This window comes from Halichondria panicea, chromosome 5 (assembly GCF_963675165.1).
Source record: "Halichondria panicea chromosome 5, odHalPani1.1, whole genome shotgun sequence".
In the NCBI taxonomy this organism is placed as follows: domain Eukaryota; kingdom Metazoa; phylum Porifera; class Demospongiae; order Suberitida; family Halichondriidae; genus Halichondria; species Halichondria panicea.
The window spans coordinates 6,343,493-6,362,302 of record NC_087381.1 but is presented as its reverse complement, the minus strand read 5'-3'; the positions used below and the strand labels follow the sequence as shown (position 1 = coordinate 6,362,302).

Below are 18,810 nucleotides of genomic sequence, written 5' to 3'. Positions count from 1 at the left end.
TGGTCACATTCGGATCACAATGACATTCTGCCAGAAAACACTCCACCGTTGAATCTTGCTCAAGCTTTACTGCTAGCAAGAGGACACGCATATGTGAATAAAATTTAGTGTACTCCGCCATAGGATACTATAGTATGATTATACATGCAAGCCTAACTTAACATGGTAAATGACTTGAGTATACATCTACCTTCCAATCATGCATGTATGTCTCAACAGACTCAAAATAGCTCTGTATCTACGTGAGTATTGGTTGGAACTGAAGAACTTTTTTCACACATGCAAGCATCCAATGAAATGATAATTCTCATGTTTATATGACAAAACAATAACTTTATATCTAGTGTCCTTAACTGGCAGCACTTTCTTCTCAATCCAGCCCAAATGCACTAGCTATATGAAATGTACATGCATTACCTATTATTATTATATTATATATTATTATATTATTATTATATAGCTCTCCTGGCCTTGATAAATGGTATTAGCGATAGTAAACTGTATAGCATAAAAAAGATGTAAAATGTCTTGAAAATTCAGCTTATATAGACAGGAAAGACAATACCAATAGTATACTGTATTAGCGGGAAATTTTCACGGGTGTACATTTTCGCTATTTGGCTCCACAGCCCTCAGCATAAATGTTCGTGGGTTCTAATATTTGTGTTTCAATGTCGGGAAACCACACCCACCCATAACTTTGCATATGAAATACTGGTACATGGGAGTTTATCCCAGTTTTAATTTCGCGTCTTCTGTTTTCCCTCGAAAAATGCACCCCCCCGAAAATTTACTGCTATATATAGTACTAAACGTACAATGATAGCTTACTTCTAGGATCACGATGATGCTCATAATTCACAAGGTACTTGACTGTGTCCAAGTGCCCATTAGCACAGGCCAGAGAGAGTGGAGTGTCACAAGCCTTGTTGACTGGCTCTGTGGAAGACCACCATGAACAACGTAACAGCATTGATAAACACTTACTATTTAGATCAACATGCTTGTTGATGAGAGCCTTGACTATCTCCAGGTTACCACGGGAACACGCAAGGGAGAGAGGAGTGTCTCCAGCCTCATTCACTGCAACTGTGGATACAAGCAAATTGTAGACACTAGAGTTTACTTTGCAGCACACGCACATTTTGGGTCACACTGATGTTCTTGAGCGAGATATTTGATAGTCTCTAAGTTTCTGTTTTTGTAGGCCAGAGAGAGTGGAGTGTCACCAGCCTTGTTGACTGTAGCTGTATACATAAATAAAGTGATGCATGTGCCATACTTCTAGGATCACAATAAAGCTCGTTCACAAGGTACTTGAGTGTGTTCAAGTGGCCATTAGCACAGGCCGGAGAGAGTGGGGTGTCATGCACCAGCCTTGTTGACTGTACCGGCACATACATGCACCACATGCAAAGGTTCATTATAGTGTTTGAAACCTCTAAAGATAATAAGACTCATGCATGACTGTATATACAATAATTATTATGCCTCGAATGCTTGGAGTGCTAACCAAAGATATAAAAAAATATGTTAAAAGAGATGCATCATCCTGTTAAAATGACAGAAATGTATGTCATTTCTACTAATGTATTTCATTTAACATGTTTTATGTTACTGTAACGAATGTGTGAATGCACCGAGTGGCACTGCAATAATTATATATTGTTACTATAATGTAGTAGCCTATGGTTGAAAGTAAAACTTACTCGTCCGATCTTACAACGTTGATTTGTAACTGTATCTATTATACATACATACATATAATAATACGTCTGACAGCATCAAGAAGAGAAGCGATACAAATTAGTGGGTGTGGTACTAAATTCCAAGTGTATGAGCAATCCTCACTATTATTGATATACTGTATATAGCGGGTTATTTCGAAACTTTTGTATCAGTAGAGCACCTATGAAACGAACGTTTTCTGGCACAATAGGTTTAACGTCACTATCCTGAGGTGTACGAATATTTAAAATACTAAATGGCATGCATGGGTAGTTCATCTGAAAATTTGCATCAACCAAAATTATTCGTTATATAAACAGTATATATACGTAGCTTCATAGAAAACAACCTTAATTATGTTAGATCTTAGTATTGCTTTTTTGGTATACTACTGTATCTTGTTCTTTAAACAAGAAATGCTTCAAAACCATTTATTGGTATCATACACATCTATCACATGAAAATCACATGAAAATGAACATACTTACTTCTGGGATCACAATGAATCTGGTTTACAAGATACTTGACTGTGTCCAAGTGGCCATTGGCACAGGCCAGAGAGAGTGGGGTGTCACCAGCCTTGTTGACTGTACCTGTGAACACCAAAGTGAGCCACAATCATCAATTGAAATGGATATAGTTATTAGCTAACTGGGAGCTCAGGCAAACAAAAAGCAAATAAGCAGAGCTTGTCTATAGGAGTGAAAAGAAAAAACCTTTTCTTGAGGTACTTGTTTCACCTTTTGGATCGAGGCCCACAGTTTCCACAAGACGCTTGAGCCAGTCCAGCCAGCCATAGAATGCACTCACTGACAGAGCACTCTCACCTTCCCCTGCAGTTGGTTATTGTTTACTTCCATTGTACAGTGTATAGAGACGGATAGCAAACTAGAAAGAAAATCCTCCTATACACATGCTTGTAGCACGGAGTAATTCCCAAATAATAATGTTACCAATGCTAGTAACTTAACTTAACAAGAGCAGTCATTTGCTGACCTTGCTGAGTGCACACACTCTCTGCCAACTTGTACTCTCCAATGCTCACTAGAGCTTCCAAAATATCCTTCCACTGCATGTCAATATTCTTGATTTTGGCTGCCTTGAGAGTTGCTGCTGTGGGATGTTGGCTCTTGGTTTCCAGTTGGTCATTGCCCAATCCCAAGCGAACACCAAGTTGAAGCCATTGGTCACATTCCAGCTGACTCAGCTGTTCCAGTGTTGGGTACGAGGACAGAGGATCTACAGAAAAGGAGGTATCAATGAGCCAAAGAAACTCATGTATCGTATTACTATAATTATGAGCATCAAACATATGCAAACATTGGAATTCATAACAAAACCTAATTAATTAAATATGCACGATCCTTGCCGGAAGGCAATAGTTAGATTGCAAAGGGTCAATATTTCTGCTGATTTGGCTCCATTCGCAAAGGTTTTTACACTATTTGCAAATACGTTCCCAACACCTTCAAAGAAACTGATCACTAATTAGAGATTTAATACATATGGAAGGTGCATGAAAGGCATCACACGGAAACCACTGATCTAGCTGTACTGACTATGGAACTCACTAGATACCTACTGACTACTGTGTACAACAGCTGATGGCCAACTCACCTCTTAGTCTAGGTTCAGGCTAGAACCCCTCTAAATAGTCAGCCAAGGCACGGTGCCCCCTCTCTCTGGCCAGATCAGCAGCAGTCTGTCCACCACTGGAACTCTTCTCGATATCTGCATGGTTGGTTGAACAGGAGCACATGAACTCACAGTATATGTGGTTTACTGTGAGCTCTCTATGGTGTTGTCGAGAAGGCTTGCACACTAGTCTGAAACCAGAAGAGGCTCTCATCTACCTCTATGATGGTTGGATGGTCGTGATGTTTTGAACTTGGTTTCTGTACAAATGAGAGCTTCTTCTGGCTTCCGACTAGTGTGCAAGCCTTCTCGACAATACCATAGAGGGCCACAGCTAGCCAGCAAGTCTTCTCGACAACGCAATAGAGAGCATAAGCCACAGCTCAGCTTCACAGGAGACAAGTATTTGTTAAAATAAATACGGAAATAAACTAGTAAACAAACTAGTTTACGGTTTAATTGTACAAAGGTTTACTAAAGTATAACGAGTCACCCAGATTCTGGGTGACTCAGTTCGCACATGTGCATTATCACCCATGCAATAGAGACCAGGCCGTATTTTAATCGGCCTGGTCTCGAGGCTAAGCAGATGGAGGATCTATACCCATTAGGATCTAGGAGGCATCAGCGCAGCAGAGCCTTGCAGCTTTCTTCTCACAGCACTCTTAATTGCTGCTGCGCAGCTAGCTACGAATAGCTCGCGTTCTAGTGCAGAGCTAACTACTAAGTAGAGTAGCAATACTCCATGCATGGACAAGATTGCTATGCACTCTTCTTTTGTAAAGGCTGCAATGGCATTCCAAGTATACGTTAAGCAAAACTAAGAGAACCAAGCAGTATTTTGCAAATCCACGAATTAAAATCCAAGAAATCATGAAACTTTTACTTGCACTTTATTGATCCTTGAGCAGCTGTAGCAGTCTACACAGACACACACACAAACACATGTACATGCACATGCACATGCACATGCACATGCACCGATCGAGGCATAATTAGTAGTGCGGTAGTCACTACCATAATTATACCCTCATGAAAATACACTCATCCTTTTCTATACACATATATATCACTGCAAAAACACTTTTGTTATTGTGACACAGTTTGCTACCGGCACAAAATGTTATCTTGACAAAACGTTTGTCAATTTCCTGCAATTATTGTTATAACGACAAATCATAGTTTATTTAACTATTAATATAGTTTATCTAACTATTAATATTTGTTATTATAATGGTAGATTGTTATTTGAACACATGTGTTGTCATTTTGTCGAAGCGTTGTTGATCTCACATATTTAGTGGAAGTTACCGTTCATTGTCAAATTAACATTAATGTAACAAATTATAAAGTTACAGCTAGAACTCTACTAAAAGATACGTGCAAGTTTGCATCACTGATTTTTCAACCTACTCAACCTATACTCGATTACCCTAGCTCTAATAAATTGTCTACACTGAAACATCTCAGTTGCCCTGATGCTTATATCTTTGCATGCTCAGGGGCGTAGCTTAATGGTTTCCTAGTTGCCCAGAAACCCCCTTGCCAGGGGTGTAGCCAGACTTTTGAGACAGGGGTTTCCTCAGAAAAATCAGCGGTGCTGCCGCCGCCGCCGCCGCGAAATTTTTGACCACGCCCACTTCCGGTGCCACACCCTCTTGATTGGGGCATACCTACTGCTCATTGACTTTTTTTACATGTTTGTGAGAAGCTAGCTAGCTATAGACATACTAAAAGGCAGGTGTTAATTAATTGTGTATTGCTAGTCTAGCTGAGCACAATTAAATGTCATTTACCTGAGAGGTTTCATGTGGCTGAGATTGTTCTAAACTTATACTTCCTGAATAAAGTTGTGCTTAGAGCTGAGTCTGAGAATACTGGGATTGATACTAGAACTTAAGTCTTGGTCTTCTTTATTTGAGGTAGCTAGCTAGCTGAGACTAGCTGAGACAAAGCCAAAGTGAAACGCTTCATGGTGCCATCTCTAGCTCTGATGATTGATTTGCAGCCACGTGCATGAAAAGATGGGCAGGGCTGCTTGATTTCAACTATAGGAGAGCCCTGCCCAATTTTCTCAGCAGCTCCTGGGGGGGTTTCTGGGCAACCAGGAAACAATGGTAGCTACGCCCCTGCTTGCTTGCTGAAAAATGGGTGGGGCTGACCATGTGCTGAAGTTAATATTGACCACGAGTAGATTAATATCCAGTCTGTATTTATTGTGCCTATTAGTCACCTTCTGCAAACCAAGATAAGAGACAAAGATCAGCCCAGTTCCTCTACTACTGCTCAGAGTCAGACTCCAGACTGTATTTTACAGTGTATACTGCTAATGGCTGGAGACTAGCAAGAGTATGGATTGATATCTAGCCTGGATTTATTTCAATGCCTATTATTAATACTAGTTTAGCTTCTGCAATCCAAGATAAGAGACCTGATTGTCAGCCCAGTTCCTCTACTGCATGCTCAGACTCCAGACTGTATGTATATGCAGTCTCACCACAATCCGATTCTCAGCCACCAACCTCAGAGCTCATGCCCACTGTCAATGCCAATGGTACTGATCCTGGTAGTACATTTGTACTTACAACTATAAAGTTTAGGAGTGAGGCCGAGGAGAACTGAAGCTACGACTTTTCAAAAAATGCAGCCATAAGGGGTGTAACCGGCATAATTAAGGGCGTGGTACCGGAAGTGGGCGTGGTCTCAAAATTTATGCGGCGCTATTGCGCCGCCTTATTCCTTCAGAAACCCCTTTAGTAAATGTCTAGCTATGCCCCTGATGCTCATGTTCAATTGTGTATGTAGCAATTGGAGACTTGTGACTGGGCATGGTAAGTTACAGTGGCAGTGAAGAAGTCAGGAGCCTCCAGAGTCCTTCAGTGCAGTGCAGGCAGGCAGCTATAGCCTCCTTCACAACAAGGCCTGGCCTGAAGAGCGGCCTGGGATCGAGCTTCTCTCTAGCCTCTAGCCTCGAATCCACGCCGATTAAAATACGTATTTTAATCGGCATGGATTCGAGGCTATCTAGCCTCTAACTCTAGATAGTCTCGAGGCCAGGAGAGTTTGGCCTCGAGACTATAATTATAAGCTGGAACTATAGGTGTGGCATGAGGGGGCGTTCAGGAATAACAGGGCAAGGCCTCAAACATACTTAGCACATGGCAGAGGAGGCGCGAAGCACTTAACCTTTGCTAATCAGGTCTCTAATTGCCGTTGTGTTAATTGCATGCCAGTCTCATAAATTAGCCGCCCTTCCTACCTGAGGGGGGAGAGACCTTAAGAAGGGCGGCTGATTCAAGAGCCTAACCATAGGTACACAGGAGTGAACTGCTATAAAGATCTCTCTCACTTGCACTGAGGAGATATCAAGCATTCAAGAGCTTCCACAACTGAATATGTGAGATGTGGAATGCTTCTTCAGAGATATGGTGGGCACATTTTACACTTCACATCGTCAAGTAAAATTGGAGGAAAGTTCTCCCAAACGAATGGATCCCTCGTTGCCATCAATTATTACTGTTTTATCAAATGCCTTCATTTGATGTACGTGCGAATATATACTACAATGTGCCAGTTGATCATCCTCCTCCTCCCTCACAAGTTACTGCAATATAACTGACCACAACTATTTATAAATTGGACATTGATAATCATGAGCATTATATTCATGGCTAACAGCTATTAATGCGTGTATAGTTATAATTATGATGCATGTTATCGCTGCACTTGGTCGAATTTCAATAGAAATGTACAACAAAAAATGACATGAGCGGTGAACAATGCTATTAGAACATGATTGTTTATAGTCGTGCGAGTGTTATACAATTAAATTAATGTGAAATCGACCAACGCAAAATTAGGTTAGGCGACAACAGTACTTAATGTGTACTTCAACATTAATTTGATGGCCATACACCTTTCGTTATTTATGTTAGCAAAAAAACCCTGGGCCCACACGGTATATACCAGTCACTGATATATTTAACCCACATGAATGTTACAACAGTAATGTCATTCTTTATGAGGGCATCGTACACAGCATCCTGTGCTTCCTTCACTACGTATCCAAAGGAACCGTCTACAACGCAATTGCATTTGGAGTCACAGGATTGTCAGGTTCAACTTGTACTTCTATATATACGTACAGGGACACCTTCGTCAATAAGTACACTTGCTTTTCAGAGTACTTCTGGATATAGTTACATCTGATCACCTTGAAAGGTATGGTGTGTGACTGTTTCAGACTCTGCGTCTGAATAGTCCGGGGTTCCGTTAGCCAAAAACAAACAGTGATTCCCCTCACTATTATTACCGTCTTGTCTTGTGGATGTAGCACCTGCCACTTCCAAATAACAAACACCTTGCCGTCTTTAATTCTCAATCCATCGACATTGACCACATTGGCAAACCCAGGTGTGAATACTAATGAGGAAGAATGCTCGAGCTTATCAAAATCTTCATTTGTCGTATCTTGAACTGGTTTGGCAACAACAAGATCATTTTGGAGTTGAATGAGCGTCACATGCACATTAACTGAGCTGCTCCTTCCCACAGTCGAACACAGGGCGGATGAGATTTTGGCCAGGCTTCTCAATAGCTGGCCTTTGTTGCATGTAGCATGCATGTACGGTCCACTTTATATGTATAGACTATACATTGTAAATGAGGCCTCAGGCTCTTCTGCTGTGGTACATGCATGGTCCTGGATATAACTTCTTTTAATCATAGATAATGGCTTCTTTTAGCTGATTGTTTTGGAGTGTTCCCTGACATGATTCTATTGATGGCAAGCTCTTTGCTCCAGGCTAGGCTGTCTTGCATGATGCCTTTCAGCAGCTTGTTGGTTAGTCTCACAAATTAGCCGCCCTTCCTAGGTCTCTCACTTAGGAAGGGCGGCTAATTCATGAGACTGGCATGCAATTAACACAACGGCAATTAGAGACCTAATGAGCAAAGGTTAAGTGCTTCGCGCCTCCTCTGAGCACATGGTGCTTGCAGCTGCATAGACTGCAGCTGCTCATGCAGTTTTATACCATCACTGACTGCATGCCTGTACCCCTGGCCCTGGGCTACCATGTTCCATGTACACCAGCTAGGATCTAGGAGTCAAGAGTCACCTGCATCTGCAGCTTGAAAGAAAAGACAATTGCAAGTTAGTCAGTGCTCATTGCTAAACTGAACTTATTGCCCAATACAGTAGAACCTCGATTATCCGGCCCTCGATTATCCGGAACCTCGATTATCCGGCTTGGCAGTTTTCTTTTTAATCAGATTACATAATTCAGAAAATGGGCGTGTCCCTCAAATGCGCATGCGCGTTGCAGCTGTTACCATGGAGACATGCCTGCTTTTCTTTTGCGCATGCGCAGACAACATGTGGCACTGCTGTTCATCAATAAAGTGGGTGGATCAAGGCGTGGTTTATCTATTCGATTATCCGGCATATTCACTTATCCGGCCTGCTTCTGGAACCAAGGTGTCCGGATAATCGAGGTTCTACTGTACTCTCTTTCAGATTTTCTTAAAGAGTAGATAGTACCACCATCTCAAAGAAAAAAGTTAAGTTCCATTGCATGCTGTTGGCGCATGGCATGTACATGATCCCAAAACTCTCTGAATTCACAGTTTACAAATCACTGCTATGCGTATAACTCCACCATGTACCAGCTTCAAAGAAAAAGGATTTAAGTTATGTTGCTCATTGCTAAATAAATGTGTTTACGTGTTTCTTCCAGCTGCAGATTTTACCGTACCTCGGCCCCACAATGTGTACCAGCTAGGAGTCTACTTAACCAACTTCATCGACTTCAAAGAAACGACTTGCAAGTTATGTCAGATTCCATAAAACTATATAGCTAGCTAGAGGGCAACTGTTCCTGGTTTCGACCTTCATCTGTAGCATACTGATTTACGAGTTTGTGTCTTCATGCACTGGTTTCGACTGGTCAACTTCGTCCATGGGGTGATAGCTAGTATACTGATTTACGAGTTTGTGTGTATGTGTCCTCACGTGTCAGTTACACTGGTTTCGACTGGTCAACTTCGTCCATGGGGTGATAGCTAGCATACTGATTTACGAGTTTGTGTGTATGTGTCCTCACGTGTCAGTTACACTGGTTTCGACTGGTCAACTTCGTCCATGGGGTGATAGCTAGCATTGTAATTTACCAGTTTGTGTGTATGTGTCCTCATGCGTCAGTTACACTGGTTTCGACTGGTCAACTTCGTCCATGGGGTGATAGCTAGCATACTGATTTACGAGTTTGTGTGTATGGCGTCCTCATGCGTCAGTTACACTGGTTTCGACTGGTCAACTTCGTCCATGGGGTGATAGCTAGCATTGTAATTTACCAGTTTGTGTGTATGTGTCCTCATGCGTCAGTTACACTGGTTTCGACTGGTCAACTTCGTCCATGGGGTGATAGCTAGCATTGTAATTTACCAGTTTGTGTGTATGTGTCCTCACGTGTCAGTTACACTGGTTTCGACTGGTCAACTTCGTCCATGGGGTAATAGCTAGCATATATATACTGATTTACGAGTTTGTGTGTATGTGTCCTCATGCGTCAGTTACACTGGTTTCGACTGGTCAACTTCGTCCATGGGGTGATAGCTAGCATTGTAATTTACCAGTTTGTGTGTATGTGTCCTCACGTGTCAGTTACACTGGTTTCGACTGGTCAACTTCGTCCATGGGGTAATAGCTAGCATATATATACTGATTTACGAGTTTGTGTGTATGTGTCCTCATGCGTCAGTTACACTGGTTTCGACTGGTCAACTTCGTCCATGGGGTGATAGCTAGCATTGTAATTTACCAGTTTGTGTGTATGTGTCCTCACGTGTCAGTTATACTGGTTTTGACTGGTCAACTTCGTCCATGGGGTGATAGCTAGCATACTGATTTACGAGTTTGTGTGTATGTGTCAGTTACACTGGTTTCGACTGGTCAACTTCGTCCATGGGGTGATAGCTAGCATACTGATTTACGAGTTTGTGTGTATGTGTTCTCATGTGTTAGTTACACTGGTTTCGACTGGTCAACTTCGTCCATGGGGTGATAGCTAGCATACTGATTTACGATTTTGTGTGTATGTGTCCTCACGTGTCAGTTACACTGGTTTCGACTGGTTAACTTCGTCCATGGGGTGATAGCTATAGCATACTGATTTACGAGTTTGTGTGTATATGTGTCCTCACGTGTCAGTTACACTGGTCAACTTCGTCCATGGGGGTGATAGCTTATACTATTTACATGTTGCAGTACATATGTGTTGGTAACTATAGTGACTTCAATCTTTTGTTCTGTAGGGGCTTATTGTGACGAAAATGATCTGAGGGATGTAGCGTTCATGAAACCAAACGAAACACCTGCAGTTCACTGTACTGGAATTTCAAGAAACGCTAAGTGATGAACACTAAAAACAATTTACTGACAGAAGAAATGTATTGTGCTGCATGTCATGTGATCCAGTGATCTTATTCTATCATAAACTCATTGTTCTAATACCGTTTGACCTTCTGCATGTGCGTACGTGCGCGAGAAAACAACTAATTAAATGACAAAGGTATAGTGTTAATTTAACAAAGAAATTCACTTTATAGCAGTGTTAATTCAGCATTCACTTTGCTATTTTGACATAGAAGTACAATAAATTGGTGAAATTCAGATGACATAATACTTTGTTGTTTTGACATAATTTCTTTGCTTGAATGACAAAACATTGTAGGTTGTTTTACCTTTATCATTCTAACAAATATTATTCTGTCATGTGAGATTCATCACCGGGACAAACTTTTGTTTGTTAAATTAACAAAAGTGTTTTTGCAGTATTATAACATATACTATTAACTGTTGTTATAGACTTGCAAGCCATCACTGTTGCATGCAGGCAACTGTTCGCCTGTAACAGTGACGGCTTGCGAGTCTACAGTTGTTAGCCTACTTAAGTAAGTATAAGTAAAGTGGGCGTAGGTATGAGGCTACAGCTTATGTGGCAGTAGGGAACACTCTGTCAGCTCATGAATATTGCATGATATTGGCCCTGGTAAATTAATATACTCTTTTTCCACTATTATGTTTTTGAGCACTGCCCCAAATTCAGCCTGTTATGTTTCGAAACATTATAAATGGTATTAAAAAAAGATATGACGTCAATGTAATGGGTTGTTTTGAAGCATAACAGGATATACGAACCATTTTTCTCTTGTTGTATTGACATAACCAACATAATTTTCATAATAATGATTATAAAAGAGGAATTTAAAATTAAAAGAGTAAAACACGTTCAGCAATAGAGGATTGTTGCAGTTGCACCTAACCTATTAATAATTATGCCAAGGCCTACACTTCAAAGCAGGCATGCATGCAGCTGCCAGCCTGACTGTGGAATGTACTCACCACTTCAATCTCACTTAGTGAAAGCTAAGCTCAACCATTCGAGCGACTAAATATCGATTTCAAAGTCCCATGAAGCACTTAGCCATGCAGAGGGGAGTATTGAGTAAAGTGCAATGCACATTAGTTGACATGGAGATCTCAAATGGAGCATATAGTGTAGATACCGTCGAATTAATGCACCACACATCGTTGACATGGTGATCTCCAATTGAGCATACAGCAATTATAGTCTATAGTTACACATAGTTACACGCTGTGACCTCAACGGCATAGCTGCATGCATGGACAGCAGTACAGTTACAGAGGTTCTTTGACTTGAAAGTTAGTGGCCACCATTAATTATATGAATTGTATATACAATGACTTCTCAAATGTATACCTACTGTGAAGCTTTGCTAGCTACAATGGCGGTCACTGCCACACACCTGGACACGATGACAGACATCTACTGACTCAGCTGTACTAACACCCAGGCTCACCTGGGGGACAGTGGTGCTCCAGTAACAGCTTAGCAGTGGCCTTATTGTTGTAGTAACATGCCTTGTGTAAGGGGGTCCAACCATCGTTAGCTGTAGCAGCTACGATAGCTCCAAACTTGATGAGTAGTTCTGCACAGCGGAGATGGTTGTCAGCACATGCCCAGTGTAGTGGAGTCTCTCCATCACACACTCTAGTGTAGTAGTCACTGTTGGGTGGAACTCCTCTCTGTAACAGCTCAAGCACTTCTTGGTCAAGGCCACCACTACTAGCCCAATAGAGTCGTCTAGCAAGATTGTCACTATGGGGAGATAAGATGAGTGCAGCCATTATATGTATAGGATATACCACACCTAAGAGGAGGATATATAGGGTGCATATCCTCCTCTTAGGTGTGGCATATCTGACTTATACCACGTGACTGCACACTATAAATATATACCTCCCTCTATATATAGCAACAATTCAATCACGATGCAGACTGCAAAAAAGAACAAGACTATGCCGGATTTTGCAGCCGTCAAAGAGCTAGTTGAGCAACATGTTGACTCCTACAGATGCTCAAGAGCTTCCTTGGTCCAAGCGTTGACCATTCGACGTCCCTTACTGGAGTTGCAATCTTCGTGGATAAAATGTATCTAAACCGCGCCCATGGACCCATGGAAGCTTAGCCATCTCGTTGGAGAGCACTTTCCGTGTTTCTGCCGTCGCTTTGAGTCTTAGTACCGTCAAGCATGGCTCTTTTCTCTTTGCTTACTTTCTTGAACAAATGAAAAAACTAAAAAACAACTTGAAAAAACTGTGCATGCCTGGGGCTGTATGCTAATATTCTATATATCCTACAGCTGTTGATCAATGAGATCCGTGAATTTGTGGTGACGTAAGTATGGTATAATGATTAGTTTGTGTTTGGGTGTGCATGTGATAATGTTGTGGTAAAATGCACAATATACAATAGCCGTGAAGTGTCTGTACAACCATGCCAAATGATAATGAATAGCAGACATAAACAGTGAAACAAAAGTGGTGTCATGCACTAACCTCATTTCAGACAGTGACTTGCTTCCAATGTATCTGTAACCTCACTAGCTTACTCAAAGATTGCACACAATCATCATCAGTAGCAGGCACAGCTTTAGTGATAGTAACAACTCTGGACCTGGTACACAATCACTTCAGTTATAAGTAACGCATGTGCAAGTTCTGCTCGCTCTTATTAGACAACAAAGCTTTAATGTACAAGAATATCACGTGACGGTAACTTCTGCTTTAGACGTCTAACTCTGCAAAGGTCTGTACTCCTTGTGCAAGGTTTTTACAATAATCCTATATTGATGAGACTCCACAAGATGAACAGTCAACTAGTATAAACGTGATCTTCTCACACATGTATTGCCTGATGTGCTATAGATAACTAAGTATTCTGCTATAATTATTGTACATGTTTTACTTCAACAGACGTCACGGTTGTCATTGAAAAACACTGACTGTACCATGTATTATAGACATGCATACGCTGATCATCCGTTTATTCATGTATAATTATGTGCTATAATTATTATTATTGTGTCAGCTTACTTTTTGAACACCATGCATGTATACTAGCCTCGATCCCAGGCCGAGTTTTCGCTTTTATAACGGTTAGGCGAACCAGGCCGAGTTTTCGCTTTTATCTAACCGTTATAAAAGCGAAAACTCGGCCTGGGATCGAGGCTAGCATGTATACATGACTTCACCTATAAAACTGAATATGAAAGATTTGTACATAACAACAATAAACGAACGATAATTATACTGCATATAATTTTACACTAGCTCTATACCAATCACTACAGTGCTTGCATGTGTTCAAGTCTGAGGGAGAGGAACTACTACTATAAGATTATTATTGTTTGGACAATTCATGTGTCCACTTGTCTATGGTGTGGTAGTGATGCTAGTTTCAATCTCACTGGCAATGTCCCCTCCACCATGCAAGAGCAGGGGATCTGGGAGCCTCAATGAGAGCGGACAGGAGGGGGGAGGGTCGGTATGGGTCAACCCGTGCTCCAGCATGCCAGTTAAACAAGCTCCAGCTACATTACGATGGTTGTGCTGAATCTCCTGTGGGAAGAAAATCAATCTCAGGTAGGTTAAGGCAGCTTTTTAGCAAAACAGCATTAAATTGAAGATGAAGTGTACTGTATACAACTCAGATTTATTGTATAATAATTATCTTGACAAATAGCACCTTTTTACACCCAAAATGTATTGTCGACATAAATACCATTAATTTGATAACACTATTACCATGGTTACTATCATTTTAGAAATGCAGCCTCCAATACTACTTTATACAAAGCAATATTACTACCAAAAGAAAGCTATTGGTGATATCTAATAGAAAAAAGGTTAGTATTTGGTATGAGGTCATTCTAGCTCAGATTACAGTGGCTTAATTGATAAAAATACTGAAAAATGGAGAAAATTAATCATTCATATGCATACTGTACAAAATACATGAAAGCAGCCCTAAATACTAGTATAGTTCCTACTGTACTATAGTAAGAGCTTTCTATTGATACTAAGATGGGGTCATGAAATTGTGTATTGGAGGCTGCATTCTGAAAAGAGTTGTTTAAAATAAATGGTCACAGGTAAAGCACACAACATGCCAGTAACCATGGAAACGATGTTATCATACTGATCCTTTCTACGTATAAGATATAATTCAAGAGCAAAAACATGCATTGATGATGCCATTTCACAATGACAAGGCACTTCATTAATTATACTATTTATGGCACTGATCTTAATAATTATGCCTTAACCTACCTGAGATCAACTTACTTAGTCTTAACAACAAAATTATATACAGCATAATAATATTATAATTATTTTAGGGACTTTTTGAAGGAAAATTCTTCACCTCTAATTTTCCCATGGTACCTCCCAACTGTTCTCCCTGACACTTCCATTTGGCTCTTGCTTCCCAGGTAGTCTCTCTCACCACCTTCAAGTGCTGATCCACACTGAGTGGCAGCTCTGTAGCAAGCAAGTCAAGCTGAAATCAATGCTAATAGAAACCTTTTTGGACAAACAATGTCATGTTCTTATGATCCTGAGAGGGAATGGATGATTCACCATCTCTAGATACTTCCAACACATCCTGCACATCCAGGAGATAGTTAATGCAATGTACTGTATACACACACAATTGTACAACATACCTGATATTCCTCCATGTCTGCTGCAATGTCTGCTTGATTGATGACAAGGCACTTTAGTGCTCTAATGAGGGCTGACCAGGAGGGAGGAGGGGAGGGTCTCCTCACCCAGTGCTGCAACATGGCATGGAACCCAGCTTCTGCCGATGGGTGGTCACACTCAATGATCTGGACATGCATGACAACAATATCTAAACATAATATCTAAGTCGCTGCATTTCATGATTGTCACTCTGATACTGTATAGCGTACTTACGTATGGTGTACATTTTCCCCGTATATTTCGTATTGAAGAGCATCATACGAAAATTACCGCAATTTGTTCATGCATTACATGATTGTAGTAATGGACAGTATTTACTCTTACGTTATTTATGTAGTCATCATTTGTCATCATTTACTCTTATGTTCTTTATGTGATTATCAATTACGCATGCGTATGCTTATTCTATGTTGGGGCCCTGCGTGCCCACTGTATGGGGTGATATCCTCGCCCACTGTTGGAATAAATCAGAGTTTATTGTGCCTATACTTGTGACAGTCTAGCGTGCGGCCGACTAGCTTATAATAGGGCTAGTTACTACAATGATTGTCACTTATAAAATCTCTCTAGTTTTGTAGTCAATATCCAGCTGTATTGCCAGACTGTAACGTACCAGCATAGATAAAAGAGAAAGGGATTGGCAACGGAGTGCACTTCCGGTACCATCTGTGTTTCGCCTCGAGGCTTACTTCTAACGTGGGAGTCTAAATCATGAGAATTGTTTTTGCCGTGTGTAAAAAAAGTCTACAAGCACTTCTACTGCTAAACATCAACTTCACCTCATTTGTGTGGCGATTTGGGACATAGCACACTACTTAGTAACACAACCTTATAGCTATATCATAGGTGCTATAGGAACACAAGCATGAAAAAGCCTCTGACAGAGGCTGGCTAGAATCAGAGAAGTCCAGCAGCCTGCTAGAAACGTAATATGAAGGCATTCAATCATCCTGAAGTTGCCCTGGGTCACTGTAATCCTGCTGCAGCACAACTGGCAACTCCCCAGGCCTTTGTGAAGCAGCTCCCTATATGTGCATCTTTTGTGTAATCACTCTGTGCATTTTCATTTCAAATATTTTTTGCCGACCACAAATACAACGAAAATTTGACACATGCGCAGACAACTACTAGTACCAGGCCTAGTTGTAGTCTCGCGAGCAGACTTGTCCTAGAGGGAACGTTCCCTCCCTCCTACGTCTGCTCGCAAGACTAGCCTAGTTGTTCGCCTAACCGTTATAAAAGCGAAAACTCGGCCTGGGATCGAGGCTGGGCCTGGTACTAATTGTATGCGCATGCGTCAACCAATTAGCCAATTTTCTGGCTTTAGTATATTCTCGTTCACTTTTGTGACATTTATAATTCGTTTACTATAGTGTACTAGCATGCAGTCTAGTCAGTATCCCGTTTATCATTATTGGAATGGCTCTTAGCTGAAGCTGAAGCTTTTATCTTCCCTGAAGCTTAGAAAACATTATTCTGAAGACAGATGAACAAGTGAAGACAAGCTTGTCAAGGTCAGATATTTTTGTGTGGTTCTATCAAGTCATTTTTGTTTGGCAAGATCTAGATTCACCATTGATATATTTTATGGTGGATCAAGGGAAGAGTGCATGTGAGCTAGAGGACTTGGTGCTGCCATCATCAGCTCGGACAGTAGTCTCGAGTAGTCTTGCGAGCAGACTTGTCCTTGCGAAACTACTTGAACAGAGGGATCGACAATGACACTATAACCTGTTTAATATGAGAAATTTATTATGTACACGTATTCTACTTCTCTGCACAGGAGCAATGGCTAATATCCAGCTATCCCAACAGTGCTCCTCTTGGCTATACTAACGGACGAGACTGGATAGTGTGAGGTATAAGGGTTAACCCTCTTCTGTCTTCAGTTTTTATCTTGTCCTACTCACAGGGCTGGAGTATATATCTGCTCATTCGAGTATTGTTTCTGGTAGCTCAGAGGCATCAAGAGAATTTACGTTTTTCAAACAAGATTTACCTGAGTTACGAATAAGAGCCTAGAATCAGAGAGGTCCAGCAGCCTGCTAAACCTTCAATCATCCTGAAGTTGCCCTGGGTCACTATAATCATGCTGCAGCACAACTGGCAACTCCCCTTGTGAAGCAGCTCCCTATAGCTATGTGCATCTTTTGTATACTCACTCTGTGAATTTCTATTGGTTAAGGTTACGATCTAGTGTTATATTCAGGAGTTTTTTTATGATCTGTTTTTTAATTAGACATGCTATGAAAACATTAATTTCACAAATTTTAATGCAGGATTTCCTTTCATCTTGTCATGTAGGAAATTAAAGCCTTCAATGTAACTATATATGGGGTAAGAATAAATGGTCACATATTATATAGGATCAAAATAACATGCAAATATTATGCTTTCTATCCGAAGTATTACTTGTAGGCTACTGGGTTGTTCGCTATAGTTATCACACTCTATCGACACATCTGGTGGGAGCCAGCACACAGTTCTTGTAAAAGTAAACTCAAAGTACATTTAATGATTATTAGCACGAACATAATTTAGCGTTAATTACAAATTCGCTAAAATTAATCCGTTTATAATAGTAACATTAATGTACATTACAGTGTCTCTCCTGCATGCATGTATTAATTAACCCATTTTAGTGTACAAAATTACAATAATTACAAAACATGAGGAGGAAGAGGAGAAGAATTAAAACTCACCATTACATTACTAGCTATCAGTTTCCGTATAAGTACTATTAGGGTATGTTGTTAGCAGCTGTACACCTGACTATTGCGTACAAAAACCAGTCAACATCAGTCTAAGCAACCCTGATGAACAATATGCTCACAATCGAAGTGGTGTCTTGTGTGGAAAATGCGAACCAGGACTCAGTATTGTGCTGGTCACATCAAAATGTAAAGAATTAATGCTCTAATCTTTACCTTCTTCCATTTGCGCTGGCTGGCTAGTTGCTAGTTGCTTTAATTCTTGTGCTGAACATCACTATAGCAACTGGAAATATTCATGGCCTCATAATTTATTTACGCCAACATATAGTAGCTGCTAATAGAGCAAATTTCTTTCCTAGTTTTTGTATCATGGGTGAATCTTGAGATTTAGGTATTGAGACATGCTTTTATGATGGAATGAACTATCAAGCAAAAGTACTCCTTCAACTTGTCTTTCCCGCTTACTTGTTTCTTCTAAAGCAAATAATTTGCAAAGCTCCTCTCCAACAGGAACCCAGTTATTGCCTTAGGCACATATTCGCCCTACTCTCTTATTCCAAACTCTTATGATTAATTTGTAATTGCTGCACTGCAACATATATAGGG

General features: G+C 40.7%; 2 protein-coding genes and 1 long non-coding RNA gene across 4 annotated transcripts in view; 1 reads left to right on the top strand and 2 right to left on the bottom strand.

The window, feature by feature from the left end:
- The window catches only part of LOC135336410 (death-associated protein kinase 1-like), a gene marked incomplete in the record, with an annotated part of 19,913 nt that extends 16,853 nt beyond the window's left edge, over positions 1 to 3,060 (bottom strand). Inside the window, 6 exon segments of the mRNA XM_064532173.1 lie at positions 994 to 1,089; positions 1,143 to 1,247; positions 2,217 to 2,321; positions 2,469 to 2,561; positions 2,725 to 2,967; positions 3,039 to 3,060. Coding sequence (XP_064388243.1) covers positions 994 to 1,089; positions 1,143 to 1,247; positions 2,217 to 2,321; positions 2,469 to 2,561; positions 2,725 to 2,967; positions 3,039 to 3,060 — 664 coding nt within the window.
- On the bottom strand, positions 2,830 to 13,448 carry LOC135336081 (ankyrin repeat domain-containing protein 49-like). The gene is made up of 4 exons (XM_064531872.1): positions 13,283 to 13,448; positions 12,244 to 12,542; positions 3,346 to 3,459; positions 2,830 to 2,967 (listed from the first exon to the last, which is right to left on the bottom strand). The coding sequence occupies exons 1-3, from the start codon at positions 13,285 to 13,287 to the stop codon at positions 3,365 to 3,367; spliced, it is 399 nt and encodes a 132-aa protein (XP_064387942.1). The 5' UTR covers positions 13,288 to 13,448; the 3' UTR covers positions 2,830 to 2,967; positions 3,346 to 3,364.
- Positions 8,350 to 10,861, top strand: LOC135336122 (uncharacterized). 2 transcript variants are annotated; one of them, XR_010394731.1, is made up of 3 exons: positions 8,370 to 8,515; positions 8,879 to 8,921; positions 8,989 to 10,861. It is a non-coding gene; the product is annotated as an uncharacterized LOC135336122 (long non-coding RNA). The 2 variants fall into 2 exon arrangements; XR_010394730.1 differs by having other exon boundaries at positions 8,350 to 8,515; positions 8,879 to 10,861.
- Positions 13,449 to 18,810: the final 5,362 nt, after the last annotated feature.

What these genes read in the sequence shown, in the direction of transcription:
- LOC135336081 (XM_064531872.1), bottom strand. An exon ending in GGAGCACCACTGTCCCCCAG is followed by an intron (nt 3,460 to 12,243) that starts GTGAGCCTGGGT and finishes CCAACCATGCAG; the next exon opens with ATATCGAGAAGAGTTCCAGT.